The sequence below is a fragment of the Photinus pyralis genome, unplaced genomic scaffold (assembly GCF_008802855.1).
Source record: "Photinus pyralis isolate 1611_PpyrPB1 unplaced genomic scaffold, Ppyr1.3 Ppyr1.4_LG6, whole genome shotgun sequence".
In the NCBI taxonomy this organism is placed as follows: Eukaryota; Metazoa; Arthropoda; class Insecta; order Coleoptera; family Lampyridae; genus Photinus; species Photinus pyralis.
This window is the reverse complement of record NW_022170663.1, coordinates 27,055,781-27,077,237: the sequence shown is the minus strand read 5'-3', so window position 1 is coordinate 27,077,237 and position 21,457 is coordinate 27,055,781. Positions and strand designations below refer to the sequence as shown.

Genomic DNA, 21,457 nt, shown 5'->3' with positions numbered 1-21,457 from the left:
GTTTTCGCATTTAAAACTTTGCCTTTGATGGTTTAAAAATGCTTGTCTTTCATAGTTTTTCATTTGTATTTGTTCTACAGAAAAAGAAGAAACTGGCGTGGCACCGTTCTTTGAACAACCACTGAAACCACACATTGCGGAGGAGAAGAAAACCTCGCTACTGAAGTGCATTGTGCGCGGAACGCCAACGCCTTCGGTGCAATGGTTCAAAGACAACAAGGAGGTGGTGCCTGATGAGGGTCACCGAGTCGAATATAATCCAGAAACGGGCGAAGCTACTTTAGAAATTCTTTCCACTGTTACCGAGGATGAAGCTATTTTCACAGTGACTGCCGATAACAAATTTGGCAGAGCTCAATGTCGCGCAAACTTGGTCCTTTCGCATGAAGTGGTGGTTACCAAACCGCTTGTCATGGAAGCGCCCAAAATCACAAAGCCAATAAAAGCACTTGTCGCAAAACCGAACGAAGACATAATTTTGGAGGTGGAATTCAAAGGCGTGCCCACTCCGGAGATCTCGTGGTTGAAAAATGGGCAAAAAGTTGTTAGCGGCAAAGACGTGCAGATCGTAACCACTGAAGAGACTACCAAATTGAAGATTTCCAAGAAACATCCCAAAAAAGGAGGGAAGTACGAAGTTCGTGCCACTAATCCAAAGGGAGAAGCGCGCACGACAGGTTCCGTTACAATAACCGAAAACAAAGAAATGCACGATGCGAAAGCTCCAAGATTTATTCGTCCAATACTATCGCAAGTAGTAACATTGGGAGAGACGGTGATTATGGAGGCAGAGGTGGAAGCCGAGCCGCTTGCCTCATTCCAATGGTACCAAGGTACTGCTCCGTTAGTCTCGTCTTCCGAGATACGTATCACAACTGTAGGCAATCGGTCGGTGCTGCAAATAGCAAAAGTGATGACCAAAACCATGGAGCCGATAACGTGTCAAGCTGAAAATGCGATAGGAATGGTGACGAGCACTGCAATTTTGGAGGTGATTGAAGACGAGGAGTGGGAGGAGACCACCGAGTTGGTGTATCCGAGATTCGTGGAGAAACTGTCGCCGGTGACGATAATGGACGGAGAAACGGTGACGTTTACTTCCAAGGTGATTGGAAAGCCAACTCCCCTGGTGGAGTGGTTCTTCAAAGGGCAGCCTATACGAGAAGCCAAGGATGTCACGATTACGCAGGACACTGACGGTGTCTGCTCGCTTGCGATTTCTGAGGCGTTCCCTGAAAATGCGGGCGACTACACGTGCCGCGCGGTTAACCGGATTGGGGAGGCGGTCTGTACAACATCGTTAATTGTAGAGCCTTACGAGTACGTTGCCGATTCCGAAATTGGTCTTATGACTGGACCGAGTGGTTCCGAGGAAGATTTGCTGGATAAGGTTGGTACTGGTTTTGAATTTTTGGAAAATGACCCCTTGCCTTTTTGCAGACTCTCAGCGACTTGGAAATGTTCTCAGATAGTGACGTAGAGTGTGCCCCAAGGATTGTTAAGAAACTCCCGGAGGTGATTACTACAAAAGATGGCGATGTAACGAAGCTTGAAGTGAAAGCAGTTGGTAAACCGACCCCTACGGGTCGATGGTTAAAACAAGGCGAAGAGATTGTCGCTTCTAATGAATTTACCATTGAGAACTATGAGGATGGTACCTCGGTCTTGATCATATCGGAGGTGTACCCAGATGACACCGGGGAGATCGTGTTTGAGGCCCACAACCCGTTGGGCGTCGCCATTACGACAACGGAACTCACGGTAGAAAGTAAGCAACTTGGTTTTTTTTCTGCTTTTTATCTTGGTCTTAATGAACTTGGATTGCTTTCAGCCCATGGAGGTCTCTTCGGTACATATAACACTCACAATTAAAAACTATTTCAAAAGGTTCGATGAACAGATCATTAATTTTGTGTGTTTTTGTCTAGGCATTGTTGGAACCAAACTCTACCGAAAACCGGAATGGGTCACGCACATGGAGGAATTGCAGGACGCTTTACAAGGTAAACGCAAACAAGCTGTTGTTGCATGTGAGTTAGAAAGTGGCAGTTTGCATGCTTTATCAATGGACAGTTTGGAGGTCTCCAGTGTGAAATCGCTAAGAAAAGGTAACGACGAACTGAGTTCGGTAACTTTTTCATCGACGGATAGCCAAATGCAACAGACCGTCTCGCAAAGTTTCCAATTATCCGAGGGGATATCTGTTACATCTGTGCAAAGTGAACCAATACGCAAGCAAAAGGAGAAGATGTGCTTTATTCAGTCCACCATGGCGAGTTACCTCAACTCTCACCGTCACTCTCTGAGCTCAATCATGGAGCTAATTCACATCACCGATCGCGACCTGCACGCTGGCAAATCCCACGTGAGCCTCGATCTTAAAAGCTCACCGGAACCGGACACGGAAATGTTATACCTCCCCCACCACTCGGAACCATCCGGCTCGTACTACATTCTATCGCCCATTGAAGAAAACACAGAGCCTTCGACTGAGAGCGGAAGTAACGGTTTGGACGTAAACAAACTCAACTTCTACGGCTCTCGGATATTCTCCAGCTCCTGCGAGGCTCTACCAACGGGCAGCATGAGCGCTCTCGATATCCAAGAAAAGTACCAAACCTTCCCCAGAACCTCCCAACGGCAACGATACGATTACTACAACGAGAACGTCGTCTACTACCCGTTGGAACCACGAGAACTGGACCCGTCCGCATTCTTCCAACTGCACACCGCCGACAGCCAGGAGGAACTGCAGGAGTTTTTGCTCCTGGAAAGTGAATGCATGACCGACAGTAAAGGACGGGGTTTGGCGGCCGCATTCGAGTCGTCCGATGATGACGGCGGAGGTAACACTAACGCTAGCCCGTTTTGCTAACCTGCTTGTACGTGTGTCTGTTTAGATCGCTAAATTCCAAAATAATTCAGGATCGCGCGAGTAATTTAGTCTCGTCGGCAGGTAGGTCCGTTCGATTAATTTGCAATTGCTCGCCACCCCGCTGACTATCCACCTCTGTTTCAGCTGCTCGAAGTGTTCCGACCTTCGTCCAGGAAATCAAAGACGTACGAACAACCGAACTAGAAACAATAGTTTTCGAATGCATGTTTTCTGGGACACCCACACCAGGTAAGCTGATTCGGTTAATACCCACAAGCTAAAGGTGTGTCGTAGATATCGCATGGTACCATAACAATAAAGTAATACGTAATACTGACAAAATTAAGATTCGCATTCAGGACAATAAGACGACGTGCACCATTAAGGATGTGAACGTAGAGAATGTCGGGGCGTACGTCTGCAAGGCGGTGAGCGATGCTGGCATCGCCACAACGAAAGCGAAACTGTACGTCCAGGAGATTCCGCACCAGAAGAAATTGGAAATCAAAAAGGCGATCGAGGAGGAAGAGCGCGTTAAGAAGGAACGGGTCAAGGTCGAGAAGAAGGAGGTGCGCAAAACGAAGGCGAAGGAGTTGAGAGAGGACGTAATCAAACCGGTGGGCGTCGAGGAGGTGCGCACGATCGAGGTGACCGAGGAAATCGAGGAGGTTGTCAGCGAGAAAGCCAAACCGATTGTGCCCACCCAAGAGTACATATCGACCGAGGCCATCGCGTCCTGTAAAAAGATCGACGAGGAAGAAGAGTCGCTCGAAGTTCTCCAGAGACAGGCCGAAAAGAAACTACAGCCACAGGAGTCCATTGGGGTCACGGACGTAAACGTCGAAGATTTCCTGCAGGAAATCAGACCAAGCGCGGCCGAGTTGGCGAGGGCTACAACAACCAGATCGTCGCTCTTCGGAGAGGCGAGCGTAACCGAGGTGAAGTTGGAAGAAATCATTGAAAAGGTAGAGAAGGTCATCGTGAAAGAAGAACTGAAGATGGCCAAAGAGGTGACTGATATCCTCAACTTGATTAAGGCGAAAGAGTTTGGACCGGGCGAAAGTCCGCTTCGCGAACTGGCCGAGATCAGCTACCTGATGAAGACCGGAATATCAGTCAATGAGATCACGGTGTTGTACAACGAAAACAAATTTCCCTCGCTCAAAACTCCGGACGCTCAGTCCGCCTTGGTTAATGTGGTTGAACGTAAAGGACACAGCCCTTTGATATCACAGGTTTTGACTGAAGAAACCACTAGCGACGAAGGAAAGCTCGCCGCCACCGTCGGCTTCAAAGCCTTCATGAAGATGATCGAGTGCAACTACGCTACCGTTGAAGAAGTGATCACTCAGTTCTCACCCGAAGACTTCATTCAGCGTGCTTGGGAAAAGACAGAGGTTGTAGAAGTGAGTTACCCGCATTCTCTTTTAGCTAGTAATTATACGAGTCATTTCAGGACGTAACGAAGAGCGCTGCTGTTGAAACTGTTACTATCACACAGAAAGCTGAAGTTCACATTGGTGAGTCTTCATTGTTGTGGAGTGCTAAGCATTAATTGTTGTGCCATAAAAGACTGCCCGAAACCAAGCTACCTGTTTGTAAATTTTGTAAAGTGATATAACCAATAAGTTCCTACCTAAACAAAAAGCTTATTTTTTACCCCCAACCTGTTCACCCCAAGCAATGAGTTGTAAATCCCCTCCTAACACACTAAACCATGTCTTGCGCCTCCTTTACTGAGCCAAACTTTTTCTACAGAGAGCAGCAAAACCGAAACAAAAGTAAAAGAAGACATAAAACAAGGTAAGAGCGTGTGGAATAATCTCGACTTTTCGCATTAACTACAAATGATTATGCTTAAATGAATAGACACAATTTTTTGTGGGACGACTATTTTTTAAAGTCATCAAAAATCTAGGCGAAAGATGATACGTTTGTTCTAGATTTATTGAGGATTAACTCTTTGTCCAGCGGTAACCATTTGCGATAGCCACTTTAGAAGATACGAGATCATATTTTTCTAGTGGCTGCCATGAGCTCTAAGTCGATACACTGAATTAAATTAACTATATACTATATTACAATTTGTGGTTCAATGGTAGAGCGTTGGGCTATAAATCCGGAGGTCGGGTGTTCGAGCCTGGGTTGAGGTGAATTTTTCATTTGTGGCAGAGATGGGAATTACCTTAGACCAGTTTCGAGCATTCTGTCGGCTACTCCGAATTAGGTTTTCCTGCAGTTTTCCTAGTTCGTAAGGTAAATACCGGAGTAGTATAGAACAACTTAAGGCCTTCTGCAGAGGCACCTCTAAAAAGCATTATGCGGGTCCCTCTGTAATTGGCCGCAAGCCTGTTGAGGGCCCACAACAAGAGAGGGATAATAAATAAATAAATAAACAATCGGAAAGAAAAGGTCAGAACTGCGAGTAAATTCTGCTCTACCACTTAACCTCTGATGATACAAAAATCACGCAACGCTAACTTACTTATATGGGAACACTGTTCAGTATGGAAAAGAGAACATCAATTTGTTCGTTTGTTACTTAGTGTTTACGCAGAAAAAGCAATTGGCCACAAAAGTTAAAAAATCAAAATCAGAAAACTGAAATAGACTGCCAAGAGTTGAGGTTTTCGATCAAAAAATTAGATTCGCTTTTCAAAATAGTCATCAAGGAAGTTCGCGCCTTATTTAACGATTTGACACGCATCGGTCCTTCGATTGGTAGATGCCCTCAAGTTAAATCAACACATAGTGTGCCGTTTCGAAACCCTTAACTTGTTTTAATTCCCAAGGACTAATAGTTAACCATTTCTAACCGTCCCTTGTTATGATCCTGTTTTCAAGTTCGACAGCTTCAACGTCTGCTACTGGAGTCGGTTTCACATTTTTCCCATTTCCCATATACAGTGATATTCATTAAGAAGTAGACATATGAATGTTGTTGCTTTGGCTTCCATGTTATTATTTTCGTTCGTGTGCGATACATTCAACTGCAAGAGATTTATTTTCTGTGAAGCCAAAGTAACAATATTCAAATTAATTAATATGACAGTCAGATCTTTGTTTTAAGAAGTTTTTTGGTTGCATAAAATTAGGCGCCCTTCAGAAGAGATTTTGTCATTTAAAAGTAGACATAGGAACAGTACACGTAACTCCCGATGTCTACTTCGTATACGTCGATTTTTATCAGTAGAGATCTGCATCTTCCACGGGACGTAGTTGTAGTTTTCTTTAATGATTCGCCATATTTGCGGCACTCATTTTGAACACACTAAACAGACAACCCATACAGAACTCATCACTATTTTGTTATCACACACGTACTGGGTCGCATAACCTGTTAGATCAAAAAAAATAACGAGCCGCGGGTAATACGTTTAATGAGTAATGAACAATCATATGAAACTGAGCTAACTTGATTGTTAACTAATCAACTGACTGTAAACAGAGTGAGTGAGTGTTCATTGTCACTTTAGTAGTAAATATACCCACCACTTTTAATAAACACCTGGTTAAACAAATGTTATTTGTATTTGTTTAAAATTTGTTTATAAATGGCAGATCTCGGTTCAAAAAAGAACGTTTTTATACAAATTGACTTGTGGTGATGTGTGGTTTTTTTTGTATCGGTGGAAATTCGTTTAGGCGGGTGCCATTTGCAATTCAAAAAAGTATGACATTTGACGAAGGTCAATAAAAAATCTGATTTTTTGGATAAAGTGCATCAATTCATAACCTATCCGCCACGCTCGCCGGCGCGATTTAGTTTCTCTCAAAAATTCAAAAATGGCCACTTTTTGAATAGTCCGGTCAAAATAGACATTCCAAATAACAAACACTCTGACAGAGCTGAATTTTGGTAGAGACCTTGGGTACACCAATAGAAATAAAGTACCAAAAGTCCCCATAGATCCCATGTGTGCTAAACAAGTTATTCAAGGTCAAATGTCAAAATTTTCGGTTTTTTGGATTTTTGTCGAAAACGGTAGGTTTTATTAAAGATGTAGCTCAGACAAAAATTGTAGATCATAAAATGATCTATAAAAATGATCCTTACACTTTTTTCTTTAAGAATCACCATTGCCAAGATTTGCCCTTTGAAGGAGTTACATTCTACACATTTCCGCACCGTTGGTGAGGTAGTATACTTGGCGCGTTTTATAACGTGGTTTCCCCGGTAGGCCTACTCCACGATCTGTTATGACGGATTTTTATGGGAAAATACTAACGGCATGATGATTATTAATTTTGAAATTGCTATGTAGGTGATTTAAACTGCAGTTCCGATTAATGTTAACATTTTAATCTGATTCGCACTCTTCAAATTCGACTACAACAGTAATGTCTTCTTAGATTTCTTCTTCCCCGTATTCTTACTGGATGAAAGATCTTCATCCGCTTCATCGCCACAAAATAAGCTCTTTTCATTCTTCCATCAATCAAAGTTTTCATTCCACCTCCAATAACTGTAAAGGCCCTGCCAGAGAGAGCGCGATCTGCGATATTTGCATTCTATGTAATTTGTATTGTACCTGTGAAACAGAGAGCGGTTGTAATATTTTACAGAAATCGCGCGGTCCCACAGGTATTTTGAGTTGTGTTTACAGGTTGTAGGATGTCTGATTACACTGAGAGATTGATTTCTTTTGTTCGAGAGTGCATTAGCCCCATTTTCTCTCGCGCGCTTGAGTTACTGCAAACAAAAGAAGTACATCGGAAGAATTGATAGACATTTTTTTAATTTCCTTCACAAAAAATACTGTAAAAAAACTAGATCGCCAACTTTAGACCGGTTTCTGTGTGGCCACTATATAGAGCGGCAAACGCAGCGTTCTGCCAGAGAGAGCAGACTACGCTCTGTATAACCTGCCCTTAACCGATTTACCTTCAGCCAAAAGTTTATTGCAAATAAAGCACAACTTTGACTAATATTAATTGGTAATTGTAGTAATAGTAGACGCTATCAATAAACACATGTATTCTTTTGAACATTCAACACTAACAGTATTTTACTTAAGCCACTTGAAAAAAGCAGGTTATGAACTTTGCCACGCGGACAATAGAGTAAGCAGATTTTGATCAAGGCCATGCTGTAGAAAGGACTGGATAAGGGACTGAGTATCTTTTGAGTGTATATTCTTTGAATTGTATATTTTATAAGTACAAAGAAGAGACACAAATAGGCACTTTTACTTATTAAGTGCCTGACTGTGTAATGTATACGTGGCATTTGTACGCATAACATGTGGAATGTAAATCCTTCAACCCTTAGAACGGCGATATCTTAGGAATGGTGATTCTTAGGAGAAAAAGTATAAGAACTATTTATGTAGATCATTTTATGATCTACAATTTTTGTCTAAACTATATGTTCGATAATACTCACAGTTGTCGAAAAAAATCCAAAAAACGGAAAATGTTGACCTTTGACCTTGAATAACTTTTTGGCACACATGGAAGCTATGGGGACTTTTGGCACTTTCTAGTAGTGTACTCAAGGCCTCTACCAAAATTCAGCTATGTCGGAGTTTTTGTTCTTTGGTCAGTATTTTTACGTCTGTTTTGAACGGGAAACGTTATAATATTATAATATGTTAACAGCGAAAATGCTAAAGTTAAGGGTATAATGTTCCATAAAAAAATAAGTACTTTTCACATCTGCAATAAAATATGTGGTGTTTCATTTAAGAAAAAACTTGGTACGCCACTGGGATAGGTACAGCACGCCACTGGTATTAGTGCACAATTTTGCGCTCAAAATTTTTTCGGTCTTAGATGCTACACTCTGTATATAATTATTTCTTCCTTTTTAGTTTAACCATTGAAAACTATGGTAATAAAATCAAATACATAAAATAAATAGAACAAATGAAATAAACAAGATTGTGACCAGAACATAACATTATTTTTACTAGACACACAAACCATATTTAAATAACTGAGGGAATATTAGCGCAAAATTAAAATCATAGATGATTGACACATATAAATGAAAAAGAAACGGGTGATCTAAATCCAAGAGGGCATAAATTTGCGCCAAATTACCGCACATTCGTGACAATACAAAAGAATTTTAAACACTTTCCCTTTCCACACGAGTGCTGTTTGCCACACATCCGAATCTATCCCAAACTGAGCTCATGGCAGCAGTCCATTTTGATCCAGTGCTTGGTTCACAAATTGAACTTGAACTAAAATTGTTTTAGAATTGTATAACGGAACTACCGAGGTCATAACTTTATGGCGTGACCTTGAAATGACTTACGTTTAACCTTGTGCGGCACAAGGAGGTTTATTACATATGTAAATACATAATTTTTGCGAAGAAGCAAGACGAGGTCCTCATTTTATACCAAAAGTTAGCGGACATTTTTTTGCGAAAATGGGGCCCTTGTATTGCGACATTTTTTTTGTGTATATATTATTAGCATTGAAGTGGTAAGTTTTTATTATTCTTATGTCCGTCCCCATTAGCGTTATTTTTTCTTCGTATTAATTTTCGCGTCAACGTGTACGCTACGTGTCAATTGTCGCTACGCATTTTGTCGCTTAACGCTAACTTAAGCTACTACTTCTTCTTGAAAACGGTTGCAAGCGCCGCATGGCTTATAGTGATTGAAGTTTAGAGTGCGCTTCAGCTTTCGCGCATCTGTAGGTGAGTGCTCTATTTCTATCTCTTTCTTGTATATATGTTATATTGCTCTGTCACACTTCTACACTTCTTATAACGCTTCCGTTAACATAAATAATACACTACGGCTTTGAAGCTCTTCTCGTCAGATCTAGTAGATAAATTAGTCGACACTAACTCTAAACCGATAATAGAAACACAAAACATTCCTACACTTTCACAGAAACCATTGTGGTCGAGGAAGAGACCGTTCGAGAGGAAGTGGGCGTGAAACGAAAAGAAACCGCGCAGCCCACGCAAGTTGACCAAGTACAGATTACAGAGCTGCCCGTTGATGAAGAGAGTCAAACCACTCAGGCGTCATTTGCCATTGTTACGCATCCTACTGAAACACAAAAAGAGAAAGAAGAAGAGGAGGAGGAAGAAATCATTGTCTTAGAAAAAACAAAGAGTGGAAAAATGCAAAAGAAGACGCGTAAGAAGAAAGGCGAAGTAAAGGAAGAGACTGAGATTGTAGAGACGATAGAGAAAAGAAAATTACAGTCTAAGGTTCCCCAAGTGAGCGAGGAAATAGTCGAAGACGAAACAACGGGAATCATTAAACCATTTGATGCGGCTACGGAAAAACAAATGCCACTAGAATCTTCCATCTCCCTAGCGCAAGCAACCTCTACATCGCAAAGTGTGGAAATATCTGTGGGAAAACCGACGGAGCAAAACGTGGATGTCAGTCTGATCACCCACTCCGCTTTGTCCAAAGAAGAGGTTGTCGCGCAGGATAAGGAAACTGAAAGTGAGCATCCAGAGAAAGCCACTTTCAAGGCGACTCAAGCCATTGACGCAAAAGAATCTCTGGAAGTTACAGAACAAGACGTCCAAGTTCTACCCCAGGTGTTCGCCGACAAGCCGACGCCCCAAACGGCCGAGGCAACCACTAAGTTTGTACACAGCGAAAGTATCGCGGTCAGCGAGGTACAAGAGAAGTACAGCGTTGACGATTTGAAAAAGGAGACGGATGCCGACACAAAGGCTGGCGTATCAATTTTGCTACACGAAGCTGCAGGCGTCACCGAAACCGAGTTATCGCAACGCGAAGAAGATTTCGACACGGTGCCGTCAAGTAAAGTACAAGCAACAAAATCGGTCAGCACCAAGGAGAGCATTTCTGTAACCGAAATACATGAGGGTGATACTGAGGCGAAATTTGATGGCACATTGCGAGATTTAGCGACGAAACCTAAAGTCGACGTGCAGTTCGTAGAGTCTTTAATTATTAGCGAGGTCACTACGGAGGTGAAACCCGGAAAACATCTGCCACAATCGTTTGTAGCCACCGAGGTGGCAAATCCAAATGTCATTGCCCAAAAACCACTGACTTCGCTCGAGATGTTCGCGAGCGAGCTGGAAGGAGAGTATGTGCCAGGAAAGTTGCCACCCAGCCAAACAGCTGGAGTGGGTCTAATTACTGACGAAAGCTTACAAGTTGAGTATCCCCAAATTCAAGAGAAAGAGAGCGAGTTTCTAGAGTCGAAGCAGCCCGATCGAAGTACCGCAGACGAAGAGCTTATTTTATTGGAGGGGGTTACTGTTACGGGAACTGACAGTCAATTACCGCAAGGTGAATTCGTCGAGGAGGCTGTGCCGCGGCAAACTGCCGAAGTGGAAATATTGACGAAGGAGTCAGTTTTGACAAGTACAAACGTGGCGGTTGAAAGTGGTGGGGATTATTCGCCCGGAGACAAACCAGAGGGCAAGGTGGCGTCTACAACGCTTTTCTGTCTAGAAACGACCCACAAGTCGGAGGTTTCCGTGCATGAATCGGAAGGCCTACTCTCGTCTGATGCGAAACCAACGCAGGTTGTCGCGACGTCATCTATAAAGCCCACCGAATCGCTTGGTGTGTCGGAAGTGCACACGGCGGATTCGTCGACGGAATTTAAGGAGACCCCTAAGTATGTGACGGAAGAAGCAGAGTCGGTTATTGAAACTCAAGAGGCCAAAGAGATTACGGTAACACATGTCGGAGAGAAGGAAGGAACGTACGCGGAGGAGGTACCTTCCTTTTCCACCGTAAGCGCGTCGTACGCAGGGTCGAAATACGAAATTGGGGTTGTCCAACAGGAGACTATGGAATCTGAGGGGCAGCTTAAGCCTGATCAGGTACCTGATATACAAACTGGCAAGGAAATTTCCACCCATACGCTGCCAACCAGTATCGTTGAAGAGGTTCAAGCGGAAAGTCGCACGAAAGAATTATCAGACGAAACTCCACAGGCTGGATATGCGAGTACCACACATTCTACGCACACGGAGACGATTATCTCACAAGCGGTGTTAGATGAGTCGCTCAAACAGTACGAGCACGAGGAGTTGAATACTAAGCAGGCGGAGGTTGGGCTAACAACTGGCGAGGGAGTCAGCGTAACCGAAGTTTACGCGAAGGACAAAGAGGCTGACTACATTTCCGGCGAATTTACCTCCTATACCGCTACTCCTCAACTTGACGTACAAAGTGTTGCCAGTAAAATCGAAATCGAAGCTGATTTCGTCCCCGGAAATATTGTGGAGGACAAGCATCCCACGGACCAAGCAACATCATCACGTGATCTACTGGAAGGTTTACTGATCTTGCAGGCGCAGCTTGCTGAAAAGGAGACGGATTACGTCAGAGATCTACCTGAAACCAAACAAGCACTTGTTGACCTTACTAGTACTAACGTGGAAGTGAATGTAACGCAAGTTCTCCCCCACGAAAAGGAGGAGGATTACACCCCAGGTCAGAAACCGGTAGGTTCCTTGGCAAAACCTGCGCTTGAAACGAGCGAAGTTGTGGTACGCTCTGAAATAGAAACCGTAATTCATGCAGAAGAACTCCTTAAGGAAGAGCCATTGACTGGCAAAGCGAAACAGTACACGAAACCGTTCAGCGAACTGGTCGTTACCGAAGCAACAGCGACCGATGTTGAGTCAGACTTGCTCGTGCATAGAGCGCCGGATAGTAAAAATGCTGAGATCGCAGTTGCTCCGGCACAGTCAACATCCGTAACAACCGAAACCGTAACGGACGACAAGGAGACTGTGCTCGCTCCTCACTTACAACCCCAAGAAACCAAGGCAAACGTAAACCTATCAGAGAAAGAGGTGGCTTTAAGTCAAGAAGTTGTCGCTGCTTCTCTGACTGAAGATTTCAAGCCGGAGGTGATCAAAGAAGAAATGGCCAAAACCCAGCAAGACGTACACCATCACATCACACAAGCACACATGGTACCCGCCGAATTGGAGGACGAGCACTCCGTCGACGTGACACCCGATCTGAAGCATATCACCATCGAATTTGAGGAGGGTTCCAGCGTGATAGTCTCGGAAGTAAAACCACACGATAAAGAAAAGTCGCTCGAACATGTTGAACCCGAAACAGTATTCGGCAAAGCTGAACTGACCCCGTGCGGCACAACCGCGCTGCAGTCGGTGGTAGAAACCGATGACTCAGCCAAAGACATAGCGAAAAGCGAAGTGACAAGCGCCACAGCGACTTCCGAGCAAGAGGCGCTCAGAGAGCTAATAGCTTCCGTTCCAATTGTTAACGAAAAGGAGGGATTGTTTGAGGAAGGCAAGCCTACGGGTGTCACCGCCTCCAAGAATATAGAGCTGGGCGAAGGGGTCGCGATTACGGACGTCACGCTGTGCGACTCCGAACACGCTTTAACCAGTGCTTCGGCTCCCGATCTTCGCCAAGCCGAAGGAATCGTTGAAGGTCGCGATATCGCCGAACAATTCGAGGCATTCACCGGTGACGCTTATAATAAACTCGACCGGCAATCGCCGACCAAGGCAGTGGCCACACTTGACCAATTGGAACAGCAAGGGCTGACTCAGACGCAAATTAACTTGGGCGAATCCGAGGCGTCATTCGAGAAACACCCAATTCCGGAGTCTAAGTACGGCAGCGTTCAGTTTGAAGAAATTCAAATTCCCGCCGTAAACCAAACGGTAACGACCGAAAAGGAGGACGTTTTGAAACAACCAACGGAAATCGGCGAACAAAAGGCGAGTTTCGACGTCATCGAACAGACCGTAGCACAATCAAACGTTGTGACGGCACAAGATACAACTGGAGACGTGGCGGCCAAAGAGCTGCTCGAAGGACAGGCGAAGGTCGAGCACACGACCTTTAAAGGTCTGATTCAGACTCAGTCATCCATACGCGAGGCGGGTGAAACCTTCGATGAGTTTCCCCAACGCAGTGATCAGGCCCAGGTTGAATTTATCGAAAGCAAAAGCATTACCGTTACCCAGGTTACCGAGGGTGACTCCGAATCGATAGCTCCCCAAGATGTAGCGCCCGCAACGCAGAAAGCGATAACCGAATTTGATACCTACGAAACGGCGCAAACTTCGCAAGTGATTGCTACCGATGCCGTCAGGAACGTGGAGGTGGATCTCCCCGAGCAAGTTTTGGCCCAAAGTGACCATGTGCCTTTCGTCAGTTTGCAGCAGACAGAAACGGTTACATCGGAACTGGAAGGGAAGGGAGTTGATCAAAAACAGCCGGAATCCAAAACCGCCTTGCTAGCCGTCGATGAAGACCACAGCATTATGGTCACCTCAGTTGAGTTACACCAAAAAGAAAGTCCCTTGGCTGACTCGGAAGCGCCAGAATCGACGGTTGCCAACTTTGAGGTGATAGGCAGTAAGATGCTGCCTTCCGTAATGGAAGTCGCCCTTCAAGCTGCAACAGCAGACTTGGAAAAGGAGCTGAGGGAAAGCGCAACTGCTACCTCAGAGACAATTCTAATGGAGACTGTAACGCGAACCGAGGCGGTCGCTGCTGATAGCGAGACTGTTTTGGAGGAGGATGTAAAACCGTCTGGCATTATAGCGAATCTCGGTTATGAGTCAAGAAAGGGAGCCGTGACTTCCGAAATAACACTTGGCGAAACGGAAGAAGGCTACAAGCCCGAAGTGCTCCCCTTTACTAAAACAGCCAAGGTAGAGATTGATGGCGCGCTCTTGGCGCCCGAGCAGCACCTCTCTGAAACCACAGACGGTACAGGCGCATTAGAACACTCAAAACCGACCGAACTCCAAGCTTCGGAAACTAGAGAAACAGTTGAAGGAGTCGTGGTGTCGGAGAAACACGTTCAGGAGAAAGAGGGAGATTTCGATCAGGAGTTCAAGCCCGATACGTCAAAGGCAAACGTTAACCTGGAGCTGGGGAGAGTCGTTCAAAATATCACCGAGATTGTTACCCAAGACAAGGAAGAGGCGTTTCCCGATGCGCCCGTGCCACAAGACAAAAAGGCAACACCGAGCGTCGACAAGTACGAGGTGGCCGAAAATATAGTGGTCCAGGCGGAATACTCAACGGCGACCTTGACCGAGGAAGCGATCAGCAAGTCAACCGCCACCGTGACTCATACTATTGTGGATAGTGTAATTCAGTCCGAGAGTGACGTGAGAGAGTCGGAAAAGCCGCTAGATTCGACGACAAAGCTGCCCAAGAAGCTCGCCGAATGCACGATTGACGAAGAGAAAGCGGTTACGATTTCTGAGATTGTAACGTCGGAGAAGGAGGCTATGCTGAAGGAATTAGACGCGCCCTCAACCAGTACTGCTGACTTTGAGGTAACTGGTCACAAAGTGGCGTCGAATATTGAGGTTATAACTGAGAGTGTTGCAAGCGAGTACACTGTCAAGGCTACAGATGAGGCAACGGCTGATTTGCAACAGATACCAAACGAGGCGGTTATTCAAGTACATACCAGTGTGCAGGATAGCGAAAGGCCCTTCGAAGGGAAGCCGAAAGTGGCCGAGATGACAGCCGAGGTTGGTTTGGAGCACGAGAAGAGCGTTACGGTCTCTGAAGTGCACACGAGTGAAAAGGAGGACAGCTTGAAAGCGCTGGTTGTGCCCGAAGGTACCCAGGCAGAATTGAGTGTTAGTGATAAACGTGTCGCGGAGAGTTTTGAGGTGCTTGCGGAGTCGACCATTGGCAGTTTGGAAGATCAAAAAGTGCCAGAGTCAACCGCGAATGTCCAATATTCGCCTATGGACGCAGCGATTCAGTCGCAGAATGTGATACAAGAGGCGGAATCGCCATTTAAAGAGGATTTGAAGCCAGACTTGAAAACGGCGGATGTGGCGATTGACCAAGTGTCCGCGATTGTCACTAAAGAAGTGCTCTCGACTGACAAGGAGGAAGTTTTCGACTCCTCGTTAGTGCTAAACACTACAACAGCGCAAGTTGACGTTGCAACTCAACTGGTCGCGGAAAAAACTGAAGTGCAAACCGAGACAACCACAGCGGAGTACTCCGAAAAAGATAAAGCTCCAACAATGACCGCCAATGTCGAGCAGGAGTTGGGGGAGGGAGTAGTGCAATCGGAGGTGAACGTGCATGAAAGCGAGGCACCTTATATCCCATCCAGTACCGAAACCAAGACCGCCTCTTACTCGGTTGATAAAATTCAGAGCGTTATGGTCTCGCAAACTACTCTGAGTGAAAAAGAGGCACCCTTCGACGTTCTTCAAAAACCCGATGAAGGATTTGCGCAGTTAAACGTCCTAGGACAAGAGACTGTCGAAAAATCGGAGGTCTTTGTCGAAACCGCCACGGCCGAGTTGAAAACGGAAGACGTCGACAAGCACACCGTTGAAACCACGCAACTTACAATTGAAGGCATCATTCAGACGCAACCAGTGGTGCGAGAAAGCGAGAACGTCTGGACGCCCGATGCCAAAACCATTTCGAAAACTGCAGATGTCACAGTCGGCGAAGAAGCCAGCGTGATCATTTCCGAAATCGTGACCTCCGACAAGGAGAGCGCGGTAACACTAGATCAAGCGCCGGCTCTAAGCACGGCAAGCGTCGATATTTTAGACCAACGCGTTGCGACCAAAACAGAAGTGCTCACCGAAAGCTCGATCACGGAACTAGTCGAAGAAGCCGCGGAAACAGTTACAGCGTCCGTAGGGCAAAGGCCCAAGCAAGAGCTGGTGCAGTCCATCGTGTACTCGCAAGATTCCGAGGTGCCACTGTCCGAAGGCTTTAAGCCGACCACAAAGCAAGCCGATTTGATCGTTGATCAAAGCGAGGGCATCACCATATCCGAAATTGTGTCAACCGACAAAGAAACTGCGCTAGACGAGGCGGAACAGGTCGACACAACCACCGCTCAATTTGAAATTACCGGCCAAAATGTCGCACAAAAATTACAAGTGTTTTCCGAGAGCAACGTGACTGATTTGGGCGAGTTTGACGCAAGCAAAGTCACGGCGGAACTGAAACAAACACCGAGCGAAGGTGTGATCCAAACCGAAGTCCAAACGCACGATACCGAAGCTCCGTACAGCCAAGATTTGAAAATAGTAACGAAGGAAGCCGAAGTCTCCATTGAGCACTCGGAGGGCGTTACCAAGAGCGAGGTGCACGTCGCTGAAAGCGAAAGCACACTCGAGACGACGGAAGTACCCGAAACAACGGTCGCGTCGCTCGACGTTATCGGCAAAACTGTCGCGCAACAGTCTGAGGTCCGCAGTGAGTTTCTGTTCTCAGATCTACCAGAAGAGGACGTCAAGAAGGTCTCGGCTGATTTAAAGCACGTCGAAAGTGAAGGTGTTGTACAGACCGATATTGGCGTACATGAAAAAGAGGGCGATTTTGTAAAAACCCTTGAGATGCCCACGAAGCAGGCTGATCTGCTAGTAAAGCCAGAGGAAAGCCTTGTGGTTTCTGAGGTGGTAGTCAGCGAAGTCGAAGAGAAGTTGGATGTCAGCCAAAAGCCAACGGGCATGGTTGCTGAGGTGGATATTGTCGAACAGAAAGTAGCCGAGCATTTGCAAGTACAGACCGCAGCGTCACTGGGAGACTTTACAAGTGAGGATGTCGGAACGTTTACTGCGACTGTAACTCAAGGTGCTAAAGAGGGAGTGATGCAATCACAAGTGACCGTGCAAGAGAGTGAAACGCCACTAGTCGATAAGCACCCAGCTGACTCAAAGTTGGCCGACATTGCTGTCGATGGGGCCGAAACCGTTGTGATCTCCCAAATCGTATCTAATGAAGCAGAGGACTTGTTCGAGCAACCAATGCAGCCTGAGGGAAACCAGGCGACTTTAGAATTCCAAGAGCGGCGAGTCGCAGAGACCACAGAGGTCCTATCGGCCTCCACAATAACGAAATTTACAGAAGAGTCGCCCAACGAAGCAACAGCAGACGTCACACAAACACCAATTCAAGGGCTAATTCATAGCGAGGTTCGCATTGAGGAATCCGAGCAAACCTTTACGGGTGATTTCCAGAAGATACCCTCAACAGCCGACGTATCGCTTGAACAAGAGCAAAGCGTAACGATTTCTGAGGTGGTATCAAGCGAAAAAGAAGACTTGCTGCAAGATCTAAAAAAACCAAGCGAGTCTCAGGCGAACGTTGAACTAGCCGGACAGGCGGTTGCAGAAACGACCGTAGTAAAACCGGAAGAAGATCTGAGGCAATTAGCGGCATCAATCGAAGAAAGCAAAGGTGTTGCGGAAGTCAGTCGAATCCCCAGTGAAGCTCTGGTGCAAACGGCAATTGAAGTGCAAACCACAGAAATGCCCTTCGATGACAAATTTACTCCTGCAGTTAAGCAAGCCGACGTAGTTTTGGACGAAGACAAAGGTATTACCGTTTCTGAAGTCACCCCCAGCGAAAAAGAGGATCTCTTCGCACCGACTGAAGCGCAAATAACAGCGAAGGCCGACACGGAGATTACCGGTCACGTGGTGGGTCAGAGTACCGAAGTTCAGGCCGAAACAGTCGCCTCGGAATTTTCAAAGTTCGACCTGGAGACGCTTCAGGTGGAAGCCGGCGTCCAGCAATTACCGCTGGAAGGGATAATACAATCTGAACTGCGCGTACAAGATAGTGAAATGCCGTTCACGACTCCTGCAGCGGAATTTAAGTCGGCCGATCTAAGCGTTAACCTCGAAGAGAGCGTGAAGGTAACTGAAATAATATATCAAGAGAAGGAGGCAAGCTTTAAACCGGGCGAAGGCCCAAAGACTGAGCACGCCGAGTTAGAGGTCAGCGTGCATGGAATTCCACAGAAAACTGTGGTGGAAACCTCCACGGCACCTGGCGAATTCAAACCAGAAGTGGTAACGACACAGACAGTGGATGTTACCCAAACTTCTCTTGAAGGAATAGTACACTCTGAAGTAAACGTCCAAGAGAAAGAGCAAATGCTAGCGCCTAAAGATGTGGAGACCATGGTGCAAGCAAACATCGCCATCGACTTGCAACAGCTAACCACGACGCACGAAATTGTAAGTCACGACAAGGAAGAGAAATTCGAAAGTCAACCATCGGCGACATCCATTGCGACTGTTAACGTAGAAGATCGTAAGATAGCTGAGACTTACCAGCAAGTGTCAAACGAAAATATAACCGACATGGCCAAAGTAGAAGGACCCTCACCTGGGAGCGCTGAACTCATACATGACACGCTCGATAGCGTCGTACAGACTCAAGCTAGCGTATCCGAATCTGAAGGTACCTTCGAAGAGAAGTTCAAACCGGACAGTAAAATAGCCACTACGATATTTGAGGAAAAAACCAGTATAGATACCTACCAAACCATTACCGGCTATAAAGAAGCGGAATACACGCCAAGTTCCGCCAATGTAGAGATGGCCGAGAAGACCATTGACACTACCGAGGCATTAGAACATCTGCAAGTGCAAACTGGGGAGAATATCAAAGATTTCATTCCCCAAGAGCAAGCCCTCAGTATTGCCAATATCACGCAAGACTCGCTAAAGACGCTTACCATGCAAGAAGAAATGGTTCACGAACGCGAGGGAACGTTTACTAAAGCACCAAGCATCAGGCACGAAGCTAGCGTTGACTTGGAAGAAATAGTTTCGTTAAACATCAGCGAAGTTATTACCAGCGACAAGGAGACGAGTATAGTTGAAGAACAAAAACCAGAGGAGAAGCGGGCCGAATCAGATGTTGTCCCGTTGGAAAGCGTCCAGAAGCATGAAATCCAAGTTCAGCATTCTACCGATACTTTGAGCAGAAAATCGCCACAAAAAGACATCGCACTTCCAGTGCAAACAAGCTTAGATACCATAACCGTCCAGGAAACACAAATACAAGAAAAGGAAGACACATTTGAAGAGTCTCCAGTTGGAGAAAGAACGGCGGAAGTGGCATATACTCCACAGGAGCACGTCTCGGTATCAAAAACAATTACACATGAGAAAGAAGGCGAGCGAGAACAAGATAAGGTCCCCGATTCGGTATCGGTGACTGCCACAATTCCCACTCGGGATAGTGTTCAAACTTCGGAGGTTACAGCGGGGTACAATGTGGAGGAATTGAAGCAGCAGGAGCAACCCAGCGAGCTTGCTGGTAAAACTTTGGACGCGCTAGAGACTGTCAACGTCAGTCAGTTAATATGCGGAGAGAAAGAGGAAGTTCTAGTGGTAAAAGCCGATAGAACTGAAACGGCAAATGTCGATCTGGAAGCTCCAGAAGAAAGCATTATTGTATCAGAAGTCAATTTAGGAAGAAAGGAGGACGTGTTCACACCATCGTCTCCCGCTTCAAACGTAGCCCATCTGACAATATTAGACAATGTGTCAACACAACGCTCCGAAGTGGAAACCTTAGACACGTTGAAGGAGATGGTCGACAAATCCCAACCGGCTTTGGCTCACGCAGTTAAGAAGCACGACACTAGGGAAGGTGTCATTCAGACAACCACATCAGCAAGTGAGAAGGAGGAGTATTACGATGTGAAGCCGGAAAGCTCGCAAACTGCAAGTACGACTGTAACCTACCAAGAAGGTATTAAAGTGACGGAAATTACCCCCATTGAAATGGAGAGCGAAAAATTGATCTCTGGGACGGCATCAACAGAAATTGCCCAAAAGCAAACGCCTAAATCATACGCAGCCATACAAGAGCAAGTTATTGAAATGCAAGCGGAAGGCACGTACGTGCCAGATAAGTTGCAAGAATCTTCGGCGAAAACCACAATAACCGCAGAGAATTATGGCGTAATAGTCACCGAACACACATCAACGGGTGAGCTCGAATCTGTACTAAGCGAACAAACACCTCACAGCAAACAGTTAAGAATGGCCCTAGAAGACCACGACAGCAGTCTCCAAGTAACGGAAGTAATACCAAACGTACGCGAAGGTAAGTACACAAAACCTACCAGGCACGACATAACATACACAGATAAAACACTCGCGACAAAGAACACAGTAATTACAAATGCACACAGCATTTTCAACAACAATGACACACAATAATTATTATAAAACTTACAGGCCACCTGGTCGACACTCAACCACACACAACACGGGCAAGAATAACACAATCAACAACTCAATCCAACGTTACAGAACAAATCATACCCGACCTTAGGGAAAATACAGATACAGTTTCTAAACCTGACACTGAGGAAACATACGAAATTGTAACTAAATTTAAAAGCTCGCCGGATACAGATGAAAACATAACAATTGTAACGAAACGTACGATTATCAAACAAAAAGACAGCCAACAAGATTCTGGTACAGTAGTCGTAGAGGAGGTAATAGACGACACGACGCCTGAAGATGAAAGTGTCGTCATTGAAGAAGTAACGGAAGAGCAACCGAGAAAACGAAGAGTGAAGAAAATCAAGACGGGCACAAAGCAAGAAGTGATAATTACAGAAGCAGAGGAAGAAGAAACCAAACCCACAGTGGAAGAATTGCCAGAAGAGAAAGAAGTTACTCAGGTCATTAACGATGAAGGCAAACGCACCAAGCGTGTCATCAGGAGACGGAAGATCATTAAAAAGGAAGGTGGTAAGCAAGAAACTACCAATATAGTTACAGTAGAAGATGAAGGTCAACCGGCCCAAACCACGGTAACGGTAGAAGAAGAAACGATACCAGATGAAATGACC

The 21,457-nt window shown here is 45.5% G+C and overlaps 1 protein-coding gene across 5 annotated transcripts in view; it reads left to right on the top strand.

The window, feature by feature from the left end:
• Positions 1-21,457, top strand: part of LOC116173610 (titin-like) — an 80,759-nt gene that overhangs the window by 11,784 nt on the left and 47,518 nt on the right. For all 5 annotated transcript variants that reach the window (XM_031491229.1, XM_031491227.1, XM_031491228.1 and 2 more), the window contains exons 3-10: positions 81-1,390; positions 1,441-1,768; positions 1,929-2,003; positions 3,020-3,124; positions 3,170-4,281; positions 4,332-4,395; positions 4,634-4,678; positions 9,730-20,697. In XM_031491229.1, the coding sequence (XP_031347089.1) occupies positions 81-1,390; positions 1,441-1,768; positions 1,929-2,003; positions 3,020-3,124; positions 3,170-4,281; positions 4,332-4,395; positions 4,634-4,678; positions 9,730-20,697 (14,007 nt within the window). The remainder of the gene's footprint in view (positions 1-80; positions 1,391-1,440; positions 1,769-1,928; positions 2,004-3,019; positions 3,125-3,169; positions 4,282-4,331; positions 4,396-4,633; positions 4,679-9,729; positions 20,698-21,457) is intronic.